The 20,892-nt window shown below is 36.4% G+C and overlaps 1 protein-coding gene across 1 annotated transcript in view; it reads right to left on the bottom strand.

Annotated features, from left to right (window-relative positions):
* The window catches only part of LOC108719687 (potassium voltage-gated channel subfamily H member 8), a 182,800-nt gene that overhangs the window by 10,680 nt on the left and 151,228 nt on the right, over positions 1–20,892 (bottom strand). Inside the window, exons 9-13 of the mRNA XM_041567523.1 lie at positions 18,555–18,752; positions 17,523–17,722; positions 13,618–13,867; positions 11,983–12,197; positions 5,673–5,711 (exon numbers count right to left, since the gene is read on the bottom strand). Of these exons, the coding sequence (XP_041423457.1) occupies positions 5,673–5,711; positions 11,983–12,197; positions 13,618–13,867; positions 17,523–17,722; positions 18,555–18,752 (902 nt within the window). The remainder of the gene's footprint in view (positions 1–5,672; positions 5,712–11,982; positions 12,198–13,617; positions 13,868–17,522; positions 17,723–18,554; positions 18,753–20,892) is intronic.

Genomic DNA, 20,892 nt, shown 5'->3' with positions numbered 1-20,892 from the left:
AAAATACTTTGACCCCCTACTTCAGCAAGTAAAACCTATCCAGGCCAATGTTAGCCTATGGGGAAGGTCCCCATAGGCTTCCTAACAATTTTCTGATCGAAGGAAAATCCTTTGATCGATGGATTAAAATCCTTCGAATCGTTTGATCGTAGGAATTGCGGTAAATCCTTCGACTTCGATATTCGAAGTCAAAGGATTTACATTCGGCAGTCGAATATCGAGGGTTCATTAACCCTCAATATTCGACCCTATGTAAATTTGCCCTCATGTCTAGCCCCATGTCAGATATTTCAAAACTGAATATAAAAAAATCTGTTTGCTCTTTTGAGAAATGGATTTCAGTGCAGAATTCAGCTGGAGCAGCATTATTAACTGATTCATTTTGAGAATTTTTTTTTTCCCGTGACAGTATCCCTTTAATAAAAGTATCTTGTTAAAAAACTATGCAACATTTCTTAATGAAAATCCAGAGCCACAAAATGTGAGTGTGTGAGATTAAAGTATTCTTAATTAATTAAACGCTATTAATCACTATCTGAAAGCCAAAAGGAGATATTTTCGTAATATGCAGAGGAAAATTATGCCAGAGTTTTATAGGTTAGAGGTGAAATGAAACCGAGTCACACAGGAGATATCCAGAAACTATTGAATGAACTATTGATATAGCCTGTCCCACTCCACCTCCCCTCCTCTTACACCTCTGCTGAATAATTCTAGCATGTGTGTTCCATTTTTGAGCGCAACCTCAGAAATGTCACTGTTACTCACCCACTGCTTGTCAAAATAAAAAAATGCCAAGAAAATCTGCCAGTCTCTAAAACAAAACATCTCAACCTCAAACCAGGTGTTCACTGCAATGCTTTTTGCTCATCAGAATTTCTTTTGTTTGTTTATTAAAATAAGTTACTCTAACAGAGCCTGTTGAGTGTGGTACTTTTTTGTTGCTTTACATTAATCTTACCTGCACACACACACATATATATACAGAGTAACAATTTCAGGAATTGAGATTGTGGTCTTCTTTGGTGTAGTGTTATACATTCTTGCTCACACTGTTCTCCAGCACAACAAAAACATGCAATTAACCTCATTTTCATTAGGCAGAACTACAAGACCGATATTAAGACTTTAAGGTCATACATTTTAAATAGTCTCATTACCAAAAATTCCCATCGGAAATACTAGATAATCATAAAGTCAAGAACTGGCCTGCATTTGCTTATTATTTATGCAAATTGGTTTGGATGAGTTATGAACTCCATGGGGACAAAGACTACTGCAAGTAGATTGAAAAATTAATTTTCAAAAGCTTAGTCAATCTTCTGTAAATATTCACTATGAACAGTCCATTTATTTCTTTAAGGAACTAAAATTTAAGCCAATCACCTCTTGGTTGCTAAGAACACATACTCTAGACAGCCTATGTAGCTAGGCAGATAAAAGTGAAACACCTAGGTGCAAGCAACACAAAATAAGGGCTACCATCACATTTATTTTCTGTCAAACAGACAGCAGAGTGGGTATAGCTTACTATGTACTCAGAGAATGCTGCATATACATATGAGTAACAGTTGCATTATTGGAATGGACTTCTTTAGATGAAACAGAGCTTGTTATGTATGGAGAATGTTATTGGTGAGGACAAAATGCTAGTGATATTGGTATTTATGTAATAACTACAACTGTTCTGCATTTGTTTTGTTCTATTATGCCTTAGCAACAAATCAGCAGGTAGCAACTACTGATGTTTTAGGGCTGAACTACACTGTGCTCATTCTTCAGATCCGACGTGCTGAGAGGAAGTGCATGCGATGAGATGGATGCACTGAATATAATGTAAGTAATGCCACACCTAGGAACTGCGTGCATCTGACAAGACACGACTGTCGGATGAAGATGCAACGTGTGGCGTTCGCATCCGACAGTTGTGACATGTCAGATGCAAGCAGTTTGTAGGTGCGACATTTCTATTACTTACACTATATTTGTCGCATCGGTCTCGCTGCATGCTCTTCCTCTCAGCGCGTCGGATCTGAAGAAGGTGCACCGTGTAGTTCAGCCCTAAGTCTGTTATATTAGTGTGACAATTTAGCAATGCTGGCAAGGTTTCATAAACAGATAGGGACAGATTTATTAAAAAACAAGTTGCGGATTCAAGAATAAGCGAAGTGGAAAAAAAAACATATAAACACAAGGTTTGTTTTTTGTTAGCTCAAATAGTTGGGATTTATTTAAGGAACAAAAATTAAAGTTACCAGAAAAAAATCTTTGCAAGTAAAGACCAGTGAGCCTCTATTGACACTGGGAATTGTCATTGACATTTATTTTCCTAATTTATTGAAACATTTTTGGGAAAATATAATAAAATTCGCAAAGAGCAATACATTGAGAATTAAAATTCGCCTGCCGATGTAATATTCTTCGTTAGTCTTTTATTGCATTGTGAATCTTAATTGCGCACTGTGATGAAACACAACATATTGCATTCCCCCATTTAAGCCTTTTTGAAAGTACTGTAAATGGAACAATGTGAATATTCTTAAGGTAGATGGAAAAAAACACGAATGTATAAAAAAATGGACAAAAAGTCCATTACTTTTTTTTTACCTCGAGCTCTACCTTATTTAAGGTTGTGGGATTTTTTGCAGAAAAGTGAGAACCACTGATTTCTATATAAATTTGCCAGTTTTTACATGGTGAGTTTTTTCTGGCAACTTTTTGCGCCTTTTATTCTTTAATAAATCCCAACCCTTTGAGGCAGATTGATTGAGACTGATGTGAGATTAGAGTTTAACACAGAAAAATCCACCCACTTTCTATTCATCCTTATGGTGTTTTTAAAAGTGTATTTATCAAATGGTCAACTCTACCTTTCACCAATTGGTAAATATGCTTCTAAAAATCCCATAGGAATGAATAGAAAGTGGGTGAGCACGACTCTCACATTTTTGATCAATCTGCTCCTTTATGTGTATGTTTGCATTTTTTTCATGAATCAAGATAAAAAAGGCAATTCAATTTCTGATAATAATGTTGGAGTAAGGGATTGCCAAAACCATACCCCCCCATCAGGACCTGTACCCCTTTAAGTAAAGTAAAACAAGAGTTTTCCATTTGGTACTGATTAAGATACACCATCTGTGCTACCCTTGGGTTAACAACTAGTGATGGGCGAATTTGCGCCGTTTCGCTTCGCCGAAAAATTTGCGAATTTCGCGCGAAATTCGCGAAACGGCGAAAAATTAGCGAAACGGCGCCGGCGTCTCGTTTTTGACCCGTTTTTCGACGCCGGCGCCCGTTGTTGACGCCGGCGTCCGTTTTTCGGAAAAATTTTTTTTTGACGCAGGCGAATTTTTGCCGCGAATTTTCGCAGGAGTTTCGCGAATTTATTCGCTGGCGGCGAATCGCGCAAATTCGCCGCGAATTCGCGCCTGGCGAATAAATTCGCCCATCACTATTAACAACAGTTTACAGGGTGTCCACGCAAAAGAAAATATATTGAGAAACTGCTATTTCCTTTCAGAATCATTTTGCAAGATCGTTCACTGATGAAGGATCATGTGAAAAATACCAAATGTTTATAGTGCCTTACTAACTGTGATGGTTATCCAACAGAAGCTACTACTAGAATTCCACAGATACCTTGGATTATTCAATTGCAAAATGTCAGCTTCCACAAAGGATGTCACAATCAAGGGGCCAGTATAAAAATTCCTAGTTAGGTGTAGATTGTAAAAAGTATGCTGTGCTTTCTGAACTATAAAAAGTTGCCTAAGCAGTGTCTTCTAAATGTAACCATACAAGTTTGGTTTAATAATTTATGTAACAATAATTTATTTCCAAGGAAATCCTGATCGCATTCTTCAAACTTGAATAAATGAGTTTCACACTAAGCATACGGATGGTTTCCTTACTGTAAGGGCAGTTGAAGTCATTGGGTTTCATTAGCAAGAAAGTTGGCAGTGATTGATTTGACACCATTGTAGCAAGAGGTCAAAACTTTAACAAACAGTATTTTCTGATTCAAGAAACTCTCCATCAATATTTTGGGGTCAGGCTCACCAGATATTTCTGCTATAAAAAGGCCTTAAATGGACTACTTTTATCAAGCAATATATACGAGATTTCAAAGAACACACATTGTTGGTGCCCAAGTGAATGTTTTCAGAAAGGGGCAATTTTTACATTTGTTAAAGAGAATGGCATGTACAATTGGGATGATATATAACAAATGTAATGCAACTTACAGATAAGGGCAGACAGACAACAGGATTCTTCACATATCCTATGCTTTTAGAAAATGCATTCAAAACCATCTGGTATAATACACATGAAATAATGAGGTCTCATGGGTGATTTTCTTATTTTCCTTGCATTTGGATGGTTTTATAATATAAGAAAGCCATTATTTCATCTTCTACTGCTGAAAGTTCAGAAATAATGTGAAAAAATATATAAAGAGATTTGCAGCTGTTCCATAAGATTAAAAAGAAGAGTTTGCCAAGTTATTGCAGCTGAAATATGGTAGTGTTGCAGTGTCCCAGACTGGCAGACATCAAAATCAAATGGGGATCACTTACCCCATCTTAAAAGCAAATACCCTGTAAGGCTACCAATGTATTGTTTTTGCTACTTTGTATTACTCATCTTTATATTCAAGGCCTCTCCTGTTCATATTCCAGTCTCTAATTAAAATCAATGCATGGTTGCTAGGGTAATATGGACCCTAGCAACCAGATTGCTGATACAGCTGAATAAAAACCGAAATAACTCAAAAACCACAAATAATAAAAAATTAAAATCAAGTGTAATTTGTCTCAGAATATCACTCTTTACATCATACTAAAAGTTAACTCAAAGGTGAACAACCACCTTAAAGGAGAAGCAAACCCTAAAGTTAGAAAACCCCTACCCTACATAGACCCCCCTCCTTCCTCCCCCCCCAGCCTAGCTGCTACCCCAGGAAAATGCCCCTAAGTCTTAACTCACCCCTCAGTGCAGATTCTGTCTAGCGGGGTTCATGGGTGCCATCTTCTTCTCTTCGGTAATGTTCAGGAAGTAAGTGCCTTATCGGTGCATGCAGGATTAGATCATTTTCTGTTTCGTGGCAACTGCGCATGCACTGAAACTCATTGAAATTGCTGAAGCGCCGGGAGAAGATCCGAAGATTACCAAAGCTGCTGAGGATGGCGCCCGGGGTAGCAACCAGGCTGGGAGGGAGGAGGTCTATGTAGGGTAGGGGTAGGTGTTTTTTAATTTTAGGGTTTGCTTTTCCTTTAAGAGGACTGATTTAAGAAACCCCCTTAATATGAGAGTAAAGTATGGTGACACTGGCATATTCTGGATAGAATAATTAAAGTAAAGTTTTACCTCTAACCTATGTATGTTAAAATGCACCGGTTTTAAAGATTTATTGTTCACACTATGGAATGGTACATTTTTCCATCAGGTGGGACACACCAACTGAAAACCATTACCTGTGCCATAGAAGTCATAGCATGATTTCATGCTTACACACATGTACATGATAGAGAGGTAAAAAGCTCTGTGCTGTATGCTGTACATTATATGGGATCAAAGGGCTATTGGCTTAAAACAGGATTGCAGTAATGTCATAAACCATGTTGGTTAAACCTTTGTGCTATAAATAATAACTGTAAAATGCACTGTACCTGTGATAATGTTGACTTGCAGGAGAGTCTTGACATTCTCTAAACAAGGAAAACAAACAAACAAACAAAAAACCTAACGTCAGTATATCTTATCGAAATGAAGCTGTTCAGAAAATTCTATCATTTGATACATGTGCGTGTAAAGATGCTGATGGTAGATAGCATAGCATAACGCATTATCCTATCAACATGTACAGTTTAATATTTATAAGTTACAATAAAGTCCCAGTCGGGGCAAACCTAGGCCACATATTTTGCATAGTAGTTGCAATCAGTATATGGCATATGTTACTTATATAACACATACATTACATACATTATGACACACTTTTAACATTCCTTCAAATGCATTTCATCAGATTTGCATTATATTCTACATATACTGAGCAAATTGCTCTAAACTACACTAATGGGAGCTGCCAGAACCAACTTGATTAGTTTGAACCTAAAATGTCTATTGCAATTGAAAGAGCAAGAAATAATTCTGTGTTATATGATTGCGGGCTCTAATATGGTTCTGCACCTCTCTTTACTGCTTTATATTCAGCTTATTATCAGAGATACTGATATGAAATGTGCTGATTGCAGGCTTTTGTGCTTTACAAATCCATCATTTTATTTGTGCTAAGACAGCCCTTGATAGCTTTAAATTTGCTGCACCACTTATTTCCGCCTATCAATTACTGGCTCTTTTTATTCCTATCTTTTGGACACATTCCACATACTGTATTCCTCCCCCACACTAGGCATATTCATAGTGAGTTTGAGGATCTGAGAGGCATGGATTCACATGTATTGCTCTATATGGGGGAACAAATTCAGTGCTAGGCAAACTGTACACATCACTACATTGGAGTCTCTATGTGGCATTTTGATTAATGTTACATTTCAGCTCAAGTGGAGACGCTCTATACTAGGGATCCCTCTATATTTTTTAAATGTGAGCCATATTCATATGTAAAAAGAGTTGAGGAGCAACACAAAAAGTCCCTGAGGGTAACAAATTAGGGCCATTATTGGCTATTCGTAGCCCCTATGTGGACTGGTAGCCTACAGCTGTTTTTTATACAACTAAAACTTGCCTCCATGCCTGGAATTTATAAATAAGCATTTGCTTTGAGGCCATTGGGAGCAAAATCCAAGGGGTTGGTGAGCAACATGTTGCTCATGAGACACTGGTTGGGCATCACTGCTTTATACCATGTAAAGTGATGCCTTCTGGAATCAGAAGGTATTTACTTGCCTCATGCTATACACACAGCACTGCCTAGATACCAAAAATTAGAGTTTTAATTCTCCCATAAGGCATCATGGGCGGAGACATTCAAATCACTCCATTGTGTCCCTTTGGCCAACTATGCATCCAGAACCGCTGGTTTATAGCACAGATACAGCCTAATGGTTCAGAGCCATATATCCAAACTTGCAGACAGCCTGTTTCGATCTTGTTAGATCTCATCAGTGCAAGATATTGGAACATGGCTTCTGAGAGGTAGGACTTAGAGAGTAGCAAAATGGGGAGCCAGATATGGTGTATTGAGGCAGTGCTGTGTGTATGGCATGAGGCAAGTAAATACCTTCTGATTCCAGAAGGCATCACTTTGCATATAATTGCTAGCTAAGGGCTTTTTTGGCTCCTTTCAGCCCTTCTCCCCATAACCAGATCTGGTTCCCCATTTTGCTTTGTACCATGGTGCACTTATTGCTTGAATGTTCAGTGCAATTGTTACTTCTGCTGGTATTCAGGTTTTACTATTCCACCAACCAATTGCACTATTATACATTCAGGTGTAGATTTACTTACATGGAGAAATACATTTTACATTAAAGGGGACCTGTCACCCTAAGAAACAATTACAAATTATTTTCTGTAATGCTAGTTGAGCAAAATAAACTTTACTTACACTATATTAATTATTTAAATTGTGTTTCCTTGAGTCTTGGAATAACACTATCACAGAAAGCAGGCAGCAGCCATTTTGTGGACTCTGTTATTAAGAAAAATTGTGTATCACCCCAAAATCTTGTGTAAGCATGATAATGGGAAACCTAATGCCCATACACAGTGTCCTACATAATTATAGGGCCTGTTGAGGGAAGGGGCAATGAAAGAAGTGCAGTAATATGTAGGAAGTGCATGAATGGAAAGTGAAAGTAATTGACTGCCCCACCTCTATGACTCAGGCATAGAGGCAGGGCATATAATGTTTGATTGACAGCTCAGATATTTAAACACCTATATAGGTATGGATGTTTTAATGAAAAAAATTATTTGCATTTCATGTTTAATTTAGACCTATGCAGCTTTTTATGTGTAGGTGACAGCTCCACTTTAAGCTTCAATGCCATTTGCAAATGTTCCCTAGACTGACAAGTCAGCATGGAATAAAGTGCTGTTTAGTTTCAGCTTATTCTATAATTAGACTGTAAAAGTTAATAAAGCAGGTTAAGGATATCAAAAACTTAGTCAAATACCTAGCACAGTGCTAAAACAGGCTGCATGTGCCAATGGGAAAAGAAAAATTCCAAAAAAGCATATAGCAACAACATAAAATCTCCCTAAAGCCTATTGAAGGGCAGGTAACTCCTCTGTGACGACAATTCAAATTGAGATCAAGGGCATGAGTCCCTGCCTTACCTGGTTACAAGCAGAATCACAGTTTCTATCATCTATCATTTCTATTAAAAAGTTGACATCTAAATGAATTTGTACATCTGGTAGCATAACCATTACAGATACAAAAAAAAAGAGGATAACGCTGGAAAATGTGACACTGCACTGCTATATGAATAGCCCTGGGGTATCCTCTGTCCTGATTTTTACACCAGGACCCTTGGGAAACTGAAGTGAGACATACGTGTCGTAAAATACTAGGAGATTCTTTCTCAATTGCCATTTTTTCATTCATGATTGTTCCATTTCTGTGGTTTCTAGATGTAAATCAAATCATACAAAATTAAATACACAGTGTCTTCTCTGCCTAATGTTTGCACAGAGGAATGCCTTTCACAGAATATTCTCTTACATATAAAATCATAAGAACTTCTTGTTTAAACACAAACACAAAGTACATAAAAACTGTTTTAAAAGTGTCCCAATGGGTCATCAGCATCCCTAAACACTTGAGCTTGGTGAATTGAATAAGATGAGATTGTATTGTGATGTTCATACCGTAAGCCACTAACGGTCAACAATTACAATTACAATTTGTACAGTATATCCTATATTATGCATTTTCCCTTGCAGATTTTGTTGTCTTTTTATCCTTTCTTCATCTGGTTTGGTATCCTGCTTTATTTGTTTCACAAACCATCCAACCTTGTGTGAAAAAGCGAGATTTGTTTTGTACCCCCTAATTAAATTACAACGTCACTTTAACGAGAGGTATAATTACCTGATCATGTATTTACTGAAGTTAAAAAAGAGTAAAACCCCTCTCTGTCTAGTTGCCGACCAATTATTAATACCACGTTAATTGCCAATATAGATATTGGCAAATGGCAATTAACGTGGTATTAATAATTGGTCGGCAACTAGACAGAGAGGGGGGTTTATATTGGCAATTAACGTGGTATTAATAATTGGTCGGCAACTAGACAGAGAGGGGGGTTTATATTGGCAATTAACGTGGTATTAATAATTGGTCGGCAACTAGACAGAGAGGGGTTTTACTCTTTTTTAACTTCAGTAAACCATCCAACCTTACCATTGTAGGTATTTTTCTCTCTGCTCTTCTGAAACTAAGAGTATTGGAAAGGATGGCATCCTTGAACTTACTTTCTTTCTAATAACATCTAACCCAGCCTAGCACATTTCTCAGGGAATTTTCTATGTAGTTCTAAAAAGAATCTTTAGTATCAAATACACGTAAAGAGGTAAATGTCCTCAGATGTAGGGCTATGGATTCCCATATAATTTTTAAAAATACTCGGGGAGGCCCATTTATCAAAGGTTGAATTTCGAATTCATGTTAGTTTTTTTAACTCTAATAAATTCGAATATACTCGAAATATGAATGGGAGGTTATTTAAGAAAAAAATAGAATATATAAAACTTGAACAAATATTACCAAACCGAAAACTCAAATCGAGTTTTTTCTCCGGAAAAAAATCAAATCTCAGGAAGGCTAATAAGACCTTCAAATGGGTAACTGGACCTCTCCCATTGACTTATACATGAACTCTGCAGGTTTTAAGTGGCAAATAGTCCAATTCAATTTATTCCCAGGGTATAGGTTTAATTAAAACTAAACAAGTCCAGGGGCATAACTACAGAGGAAGCAGACCCTGTGGCCTCAGGGGGGCCCAGGCAGTATAGGGGGGCCCATGAGGCCCTAATTAATGAGCAATTTAAACTTATATTTGTAAAAAAGGGCAACTTATGGATATGTTGGGGCCCTAAAATGAATTTGTTGTGGGGCCCAGTAACATCTAGTTACGCCACTGAACAAGTCTCTTGTATCTTATATTTCAAAGTATAAATCAAATCTTAACACACAGCTATACACAATGAAGAAAATAATGAGCTCTGTTTCTATATTGAAGAGAATTGTCTTCCCTGAAACCATAACTCCCCAACTCTTTAAACAAGCTCTTTCTAAAGATCTGACATTTATTGATGTTAAAAGAAGGCAAAACATTCATCTGAATCAGCGTTATATTTTCCCTTCAGACTTCATTATACATTACAGAATGACAGTTCTAAGTAGTGATCCCACGAGCCTGATTTGCTTTCTCCTAGGATGTTAATTTAGTGTAAAACATGTAATAACCTGGAATGGAAAGGGCATTTTATTATTTTAGGAATGGATTATATATCTCTAGATGTTAGATGATAATTCTTATGTAGATGCATAGAAAAAATTGGGTTTTAAAGACTACATTACAATTTATTGTGAAACAAGGATTTGGAAAATGTAATCAATATTAGTGATGTAACATTAAAGGCAAAAGCTGTTCATGGGGTACAGGGTTTGGGGTGAAAAGTGCATATAGAGCATAGGATATAAAGCAGAGGGGTACAGTGGGGCACAACATGGTTTATAAAAACTCCCATAAACTTCCATAAATTCGAAATTTGTAAAAAAAACTTCCAATTGAAATGTATAAAATAATTTGTACATTCGGGTGAATAGAATCGATCCGCAAACTCGATTTTCTAAAAATTTGATTTTCAAAAGTTCCCCAAACGACTCCAAATTGATTGTAGGAGGTCCCCCATAGGCTAAAACACCAATTTGGCAGATTTTAGATGGCGAATAGTCTAATTCAAATTCTTAAAGGGACAGTACATGATGAATTTCTTGAATCGAATTTGGACTATTCCCTATTAACATCATCTTTATTGCTATATAATACACAAAAGCCATGAATATCCTGTAAATTATATCCTTATAAACGGTGAGTTCTGATGTCATCAGTTATAAACGGTGAGTTCTGATGTCATTTCCGTCACATGACTCACTTAAACTTGTGTATTATAATAAATAAAGTACCCCAGTTGCAAAATATGAGGATATTAGAAGTTACCTCGGAGTTCCATGACCTGTATAAAAACACTCGGCCTTCAGCCTCGTGTTTTTATATGGTCATGAAACTCCTCGGTAACTTATAATATCCTTATATTTTACAAGAGGGGGTACTTTATTCACTATATAATATAGGATAGACTGAGATACAGTATGTGTACTCATTTAAACCAGTATTCCTAATTTCAGCTAGAAGAATAACAGCCAGTGACTTTTAGAACTGGTTATTTTGGAGCTAGTGTTAAAAGGCATGTAAAGTCTAAAATAGAATAAGGCTAGAAATGCTGTATTTTGTATACTAAATATAAACATGAACTTACCGCACCACAAGCCTAATCAAACAAATAATTTATGTTTTCAAAGTTAGCTACAGGGGGTCACCATCTTGTAACTTTGTTAAACATCTTTGCAAGACTAAGACTGTGCACATGCTCAGTGTAGTCTGGGCTGCTTAGGGATCGTCATAAACAAAGCTGCTTGAGTTCTGCATGGCTGGTAAGTAAGACGGGGGCTCCCCCTGCTGTTCATAAGTATGATTGTTTCCCTGCAGAGCAGTTAGGGACTGTCTGACAATTCCTATCCACAGCAGCAAATGAAGGGAGAATTTCACTGCATACAGTCAGGTTTCTAATAAAAACGGTACACATTTTTTAATTAAAGTATATTTTTCATTAAAGAAAGTAAAAATTGGATTTTATTTTTTTGCCTTTACATGCCTTTTAAGTGCATAAGTGCCTCTAAGATTATTTAGTGTTTTTCACTTTTCTTACAAATGCACTTACATCACTTTCATGGCCTTCCCTCAGATTGTAGGTAAGATCTTGTTGTATATGTTCCACAAATGTATGTGCATATTCAGGATAAAAGTCCAACACTTCATAAAGGCCTTTAAGAATAATACATTGGAGGTCACAGTAGGTCAGAGCCTTTACATCTGCATTTGTTTTGATGACTTGATCTTTAATTGATAAGTTTGCTCCAATAAGGTCACCTTTTCCTGTAAGAAAAAAGAAATATACTGAAAACAACTTACTAACTGGCAAAACACAGTTTTAACAACCAGTACCTGAAGGCATTTCAATGGATCAAGGCAGTTACTGAACTGTTTGTTATTTTAGCCAAAATTACAAACCTAATTGTATTAGTAATTTCTAATTCCCTGACAGGGGCGCACCCATCATAAAGCAAGGTACCCCACAAGTTACCAGGGGCAGCAAAAAAGCCACTCCTTGTAACTTTAAAAGCTGAATTTCCAGATAAGATCGGTGATGCATCAAAGGTAAGATCGGTGAGAAGGGGGAGGGCATCACAGTGGACACCTCAGGGCAGTTTAGGATTAAGAATCACCAATTCCCTGAACTGTACTATACAAGAGAATATTGAGTTACCACAGTTGTATCATGAGTATTTCAATGTACTTAAATACAAAACTAAAAACACAATCATTAAGGCAATAAGATGCAGTTGATTGTCTTTCCTGAAGGGTTTTTGTTGTTAAAGAGCTACTATACCCTTACTTTTTCAGCAGAACTGTGCTTATTTCAGTGAAATAGCTCTCTTTACACACAGGGGCAGATTTACTAAGGTTCGAATGGTAAATTCAAATTCAAAATTCTTTTTGGTAAAACTCACAAATTCGAATTTAAAACCAATAACTTGAATTTGGATTACAATGTGAGATTTATCATGCCTCGACCCTGGAAACAATTCTAGTTTGACTATTCTCCACCTAAAATCTGGCAAGTTCATGAAGAAGTCAATGGCAAAGATCCCTTGATCTATTTGGAGATGTTTATAGTAGTGATGAGTCAAATTTTTGCCAAGTTTTGCTTTGAAAATGATGCCCCATAGACTCCAAAGGGAGAAAAAAATGTCAAAAGTCTGGAGAAAAACTCAATTTGATTTTAATTGGCATTTTTGGGTCTGTTCAATCGAATTTTGGACGTCCACGTTTTTTCATAAATAACCCCATTCGAATTGTGAATAAAATCTTATTTATTAGAGTTTTAAAAAATCACATTACTCTAAAATTCTTTGATAAATAACCCCCACAGTATTAAAAAATGCCAAGGCGATATCCCTGTTAATATGTGTGCAATTCATGGCCCTGTTTGTTTGTATATAGTCCCTTGCAAGCCAGGGCTACATATGTAGGTTATTTCTGAACAGGACACTTTGTAAACAAAAATAATATCTGTTCAGTAAAAATATTTTATAAAAATCATTCAAAAGACACATTTATTAATAAATTAATTGTTTAATATTTACCATAAATCTAAATAGTAAATGCTGTACCAGCATCCTGTATGCAGTACATATTGTCATTTACAGGATCGTATAGTGTCGCTGCCATAAGAACATGATATATTTTTCAGGAAACAAAGATTTTCACAAAGTCCTTTGAAAAGCTGTTATACCTAGAATTGCCAGCACCATTCCGTCCTTTAACACTTCCATAGAACCTGAGCACACCAAATAAATTGCCTGCAAAGCATCTCCCTGCCGTAAAAGGTACTCCCCAGGAGCACAAAAGGAGGTTTTGATATGTAGAGACAAAGACCTGAGGCATCCGCGACTAGCGCTTTCAAAAAGGGATAGTTGTAGGATCTCCTTGTTCAAGTACATGGTGATATCTGAGCGCAGCTCATCTGGAAAAGCTTTCAAAAGCTGTGGAAAAACAGGAACTGAATTAATGCACACTTGAATGCACACTCATGCGCAAAATAAAATAAGCATATGTTTTATTATAATGCTTTAATAAATCCACCCAACAAAGTGTCCTCTAGCCTACTTCTTTAATACATAAAGCCTATAAGTGGCTGAACATCATTAACAAATGATATATTATTATATTATTACTTTATTTCAGGGGCCTGAACTAGGGGTAGACCAAAGAGGCACGTGCCTAGGGCGCAATGCACTGGGCATGTAACTCCTTTGTCTACACTACCCCTAGTCCTTGGTCCTCCACTCCAGGTAGTTGCCACGTGTTTCTGCATGCTCTCCATGATGTCACTGCACATGTATGCACTCATCCACACACTTGGGCGAGGGAGCTGACCAGGTTCCCTAGGGCACACACGTTGGCGGATTGGTCCGGCTTTATGGGCCGTATGGGATAGCTGTGGATAATTGCATCCACAAAAAATGATTATATAATTATTATTACTATGATCGGAGTGAATAAAACATGCCTGGACTGTGAATTTATATACTGTTTTTAGGAATGAAAGAGGTATTAAAAAAGGTTGAGGTTTTTGTCTTTAGGGAAAACCAGAATTAATGCAAAACACTTAAGAAATGATCAACTGTGTTAAGGATTTCACTTGGACTTAGAAAAATATAATTGGTGTATTTTATGAAGTGTCACAAGTGTAATTATGAGTAATTTCAGACATTTACTCGAGCAGAGTAAAGTAATGTAAGGTAGCCAAACCAGAAAAAAACTAATAGGTTTGCGAATATGCTATTATAGATTACAACTTTTTGTCTTGGGTGGTTTAGGGACTGCTAGGAAATATTACTAAATGTATCTATAGCACAACAACAAATATATCCCTACTTGCCAGGCAAATATTCCGTTTTACAGAATTACAAATGTCTTGGCATAGTGTCAAGAGATTGTCATTTAACTAATGTGGAGCCATTATTCAAAAATGGAGCCCTTTGTTAGTCAGGTTACTACAGGCATGCTGGTTTGACAACTGTGGTAGGAAACTTTTGGAGGGCTCTTTCTTCACAAAGGACAAATAGGTCACATACATAATTGGTACATGTTTCCTTTGACTAGACAATAGGATTAGGGCTAACAGTATTGTTGTAGAGCAGGAACTCAAAGAGCAGTCCTCCCAACAGACATGTAAAAATTCAAAAAGTTTACACATGGAGGAAGCCTATTGTGTTTCACACTTTGCTGAAGCTTGCGTTTCACAAACACCTAGCTGAAGGCTCAAGGCGGTGCACCTGGGCCTCTTCCAACCCTTTGCATGTAAAGAATTAGGGCTAACTTTCTTTCATAATAACTGACTTTGTAGATTACGACAGAAGAGAAACAGAGAGGGAGATCGTGAAGTGCAATTTCATTATCTATAAAATTTCAGATTTTGAGATGAAGCCTTTAATAATCATGCTTAGATAACAATTTTCAATAAAAAATAGATTGATTTAATTCTGGATTTTTTGAAATACAATAACAATAAATTATCAAAGCAGTTGCATGTGCGATTGCTCTGAAACTGTTGTTTTGAGCTATCCTGTTCTATAGGGGCCACCACTTTCAAAAGTCCGATACAAACTCCAGCAGCACTCCGGTATAGTGAAAAAATAATTTATTTGTGCAAATGAAGCAACGTTTCGGGCATAACCAGCCCTTTATCAAGCTTTCAAAAGTGTCTCTCTATGCTAAACTCCTTGTCTAGATTTACTTTGACTATTCATGCTACTGCAGCAATGTCCAATAGAAGAAGACCCAAAGCAGCATGAGATGATGCCTACAAAACTCTCTGGGAAATTCAGCATTTTTATATTTTGAGATTAACTGGTAGCATAGGGAGTAAGTGGGTAGGGTTTGCATGGAAGGGCAGGATTGCTTCTACTGAATAACAGTTAAAATAGTGTGGAGTGTGTTAGTGATTTAGAAGTTTTTTTTCAAATTTCTCAATTAACACTAATAGCAGGGTATTTCCCTATTTATTTCTTCACTGAATATCATAGCAAAAACTTTACTACTGGCATATTTTAAATCTTATTTATTTAAGTTTGTTAATTTAAAACCAGAAGCTAGTGAATGATATGCATACAGTAAATAGGGCTAAACTTGCATTAGAAAGTTTTGTGTATTAAGTTCTCTACATTTGGTACTATACCATTAAATGGAATGTAAGCCAAGGTATCTACTTTACATGTAACTGCAAAGTTAGTTTATAAGGGATATCTTTATTAGTTTTTTGAGAGTTATACCTTGAATACCCATAAACTTACATAATTAAAGACCTGGGCAGGGCTATGGAAATGTAGGGCCCTATAGGGTTAATATGCCCTATAGAGAGTTAATCTTTTCATTCTTTCTTTGGGTTATTGGGTAAGAGACCCTGTAGTAGAATAACCTTTAGCATTATTGGCTGAGAGGTGTAATGACACTCCCCTGCTACACTGCTATATAGTGTTTGTAGGGAGTGGCCACTTCCTCTTTTGCCTCTGAATGGTGATCCAGCTGGGTGTGCTCAGATGGGTTGGGTACAGTTAGGCCCAGAAGAAGGCATGAGTCCAAGTCGGGTACCAGAAAACCCCGTGAATGAGGAATAGATATACTAGGGCAGACTTGTCATAGTCTCTCTAGGAGAGAAAGGCAGAGAGGTTAGAGAGAAAGAGCCATTCTGAGCTCCGACGCAGGAGTGATAGATTGGAGGTATCTCTCCCAGGCCATATTGCCTGTAGTATAGGGATCCCAGCGGAGAGGGAATCAGGAGTGAGGTTGATCCAGAGACTATTACTGGAATATGTCGCAGAGGTGAAGTGGGATACCTGCCAAGTCTGTCCCCAGGGAGTGTCAGCCTGTGTCTGCTCTAGGTGAGCCTGCCTGCAGATCTGTGTGAACTCTCTCTATATGCTGTTGCCTCAACTCCTGCGTGAGTACTAAACCTGATGTCACTTGCCTCGTGCATAGTTATAAATCTTGTTCCTGTTTTATTAAGAACCTCTTGGCGCCCAAGTCTTTTGTTGTATGCACAGTAGCCTGGGGGATGTAGTTGCACTACAATATAGAGGGAACACTTCCACATGGCGAAGGCCCTGACCCTGTTGTTCAAGTCGCATGTAGCCAATGTTCTACCCTGCTAGTGGGTATTTGACGAAATACCGCCAAATAGGTGCTACAGAAAGTATTAAGACAAGAGAATGCCTTATTAATAAGGAGTACAGAGGCTATCCAGACTAATTTGTTTATACGGGGAGTAGCTGCAATGTCTTTATATTAACATTTCAGTTGGGGTTTTTTTTATAATGCAAAAATAAAAGGACATATTTTAGAAAAGGCTGAACATTTTAAGATGGTCTAAATCTGTTTTTAATGTAATAATATTTGAAACAAAATATTGCAGCCTGTATATGTAAGATATTTTATAAATATCATGAACTAGACAGATGATGAGAGCTATAGAAATTCAATGCTTACTACAATTTCTTGTAATGTTGGAAGTCTCAGCTCCCATAATATAGCTTCATTTCAATAAATTCCCCTTACAGACAGATTTAATATTGACCATGTTACTATAATAAAAAGAAAAAAAGGCTTTTACATATTCAAGAAAGCATATGTGGTTACCTCATGAGAATCTATTCCATTATTGACTGACCAGTTGGTTTGAAAATATTCAAGCATTCTTTGCTTCAGTTGTTGTGGTAGATGATGTACCCGTATAAAATCTTTCAGATCTTTAGTTCTTGTATGATAAAGAGACCATCTGGAGTACATGCGCTGTATGATAGCAGTAACGTTGCCAAACACTAAAGCATGCATCAAGGCTATAAATAGACATCAAGAGAAATATATCAATAAATATATATAATAAAATATATACTTCAACATAAAAAAGCTTTATTTATAATTCACACAAAATAATGTTCCTAACAATTTTTTTTTTTAAAGTGTTTTTTTTTCTCAAAAGATTTAAAAACAAATATGCAATAGTATCAAACCAAATCAAATACAGTTTTAATGAAACTTTTCTTCTAAAATAGGTAACAGGAGCGAAATGTGTTGAATGGAAATGTCTCAGAAATGACAATGAGATAATTTAAGGCATTTTAATTAGGTGTTCTTTCATCTTCACAGTATTCTAGTTTCTGAAACTGTTATTAGCAGTTAAGCAATTTATAAAATTGATTTTCCCCCATTCTATGCCATAGGTCTTCTCTATTATGAAAAAAGAAAAGGAAATTGTACAATTAGAAGTCATTAAAGATCTGGTTTACTTCCTCTTATATAGTTATGAGAAGACTATAACTGCAGAAAAATTCTCCTGGCCAATTATTTGTTCAGTTTAGTTGCCAATGAATTACAATGGTTTCATAAACAAAGAGATGTGATAGATAGCTTGCATTTCTGGCCCTGCGCTAGATTGAAAAAAAAAGTATAACTTTTCAAGTGTGAAAACTCACATAATTTAATGTACAGTATATCACCAAGTGACAAAATTATGGGTATTAGTATTATTATCAGCTTTTATCTTTTTAGCTTTTAAGAAGAGGAAGGTGATATAAGAAGGCCCAGATCTGTTCTTGACATCCTTCAATTTATTTAATAATGGAATGATAAAAAGACAATATTTAACTAAAGAAAATGTTGCATACTTACCTCCAATCAGCATGATGCAAATTGAGAAGATCTTTTCTACATCAGTGTTAGCTGAAACATTTCCAAACCCAACACTGGTTAGACTGCTAAGAGTGAAATATAGGGAAGCAATGTAGGTACTTCTGAGAGTGGGACCTCCTTGTGTATAATTGCCATGGAAAGGAGATTCCAGTCTTTTTCCAAGCTCATGGAGCCAACCTAAAATTGAACATGAACAATTACATTCGTACAGTATATTATAAAACAGCATTGTGTAAAATAGTGATTCATTAGTTCATATGAAAATAGACTTTTTGAATTACATGTAAACTGAAAAACTAAAAGGACAGTATAAATAAAATATTTGATTGCCATGCTTAGCAGAACATCAGGTCCATATTAATTAGTTCATCAATGTATATTCCTATACACATTGAGGAAGTAATTAATATGGACCCAATGTTGTTCCAGAAAAGCCCAGCTGAGTCATGTACCAGCATTTTGATCACTGCCAGAAGACGAGGAGATCAGAATGCTACATTTGCCATAGCTCTTATGTAATACATGATCATACATTTGCCAACAAAATATTATGCAAATCAATAAGTTTACAGCATAAAAAGGACAGATTAAATGAATGAAACCTGTACATTCATTAAGGGCATCTTCATTTCCTGGTATTAGTGGCACTTTAAGTTCATGGCAAGATGATCTTTATGGAAGCTGTATCACTGCATAGTTGTTTCTTTCCCATATGCAATTAAACAAGTAGCCAATCAGTTAATTTCAATACAAGTGTTGGTAGCTAAGATACTAGTTCAGCTTTAGGTAGGTCTGCATTGCAACCACATGGTGCTTCCACAGTGACACAGTTACAAATATTTTTATGTATTTATGTATTATAGATTATATTCTGCTCCATAAAATAAAGAACAGAAAATGTGTTATGTGCACTGGAGAATTTGCTTTATTGCAGGAAAGAGCTAATTTTATTACATCCTCTCTAATGGCTCAGAGGCCTATATTATTCATACCACAAAATTTGCTGTAGATTACAACCAACTATATAATGTAAGTATAGAATTGCCTTGTGTATTGCTTGTTTGTCAGCGTAATTACTCATTTGCTGCAGGGAGATAGTTTTCGCTTTATGAAACCAAGTAGTTGCATATGTTGCTTACACATAACGATTTAAAATTTCATTCCAGGGCATTTTAATGAGATTACTAAAAAATAAGTACTTAAATGCAGTCTAATTTTAGGCTACAATAGCAAGTAATCAAAACATTCTATTTAACTTATTATATGAAATGACTGTTCTGTTCTTTTCTTTGATCCCAGAAGAATGTGCAATGGCAAACAAAATCTTGCTATCCAGCATCATATTTAAATAAAACCTGGTCACACCACCAAATATAATCTATGGTGCCTGCCTAGATAGATAGGTTGTCAAGTTGTCTCTTTTGGTCAAACCTTACTGTATAAACTGGAATGTAAAGCAAGTGATGTTTGTTACGGAACTTTAATCATTTTTCTGAATAAAACAAGGATGTATCATCATTCAACCAGTAATTACAATTCTTTTTCCTCTTCCCCAGTTAGGAACACAACATAGAAGTAAAATGCAGAAATGTATATTATATAAAAAGAGACTACAGTAAAATCAAAATTGCATTTCTGCTATGTATTAGTTGACCTCAATTTATACTCTTTGCTTGCCTAAAAATCCATCACACTGTGAGATAACCTGTGATCTAAATTCATATGTCTAGACTTTGATAACATTTCTGTTTATTTTGCCAAGTACAGATGTAGTCTGCCTCATGAGTTGTTGGTCTTACAATCACTGTTATATTTATATCCTATAAATCATATTTATACCAAGTACCTGTATAATTTTTACAAACCTGGCTGGTATAATAACAGCCATGTGGCAACTCCTGGAGTTCCCATCAGTAACTGGACTATGTATATTACGTTTAATGGAACTTTACATAATATATGATCCACCAAAAGCTCTGCCAATGAATCTACAGGCAGTAAAGTAACTCTGGATGCAGGATGTGTACCAGGCCCTTCTCTAGACGTGCTGTTTCCTTCCTTTTGCAGTGGCTCAGTCTCCGGCCCCAATATTGCCCCAATAATTGCTCACATCAGTCAGTCAGTTGATTCTGGTAACTGTAGTTCAAGACCAGTTGAGTAGTGTGCTCCCTATTCTACTTTCAGAAATGACTCCTTAACCAGCCCAGCATTACTTTCAGCAGGGCTGTCCAACTGGTGGCCCATGGGCCGCATCAAGCCCTCGACTTCACTTGTGTAGCCCTCACATGAAAATCTGCCTGCTGTGATTCCTTAAACT

This window comes from Xenopus laevis, chromosome 6S, assembly GCF_017654675.1.
Source record: "Xenopus laevis strain J_2021 chromosome 6S, Xenopus_laevis_v10.1, whole genome shotgun sequence".
NCBI classification, from domain to species: Eukaryota; Metazoa; Chordata; class Amphibia; order Anura; family Pipidae; genus Xenopus; species Xenopus laevis.
The sequence above is the reverse complement of the archived record's forward strand: the minus strand, read 5'-3'. Positions and strand labels throughout refer to the sequence as shown.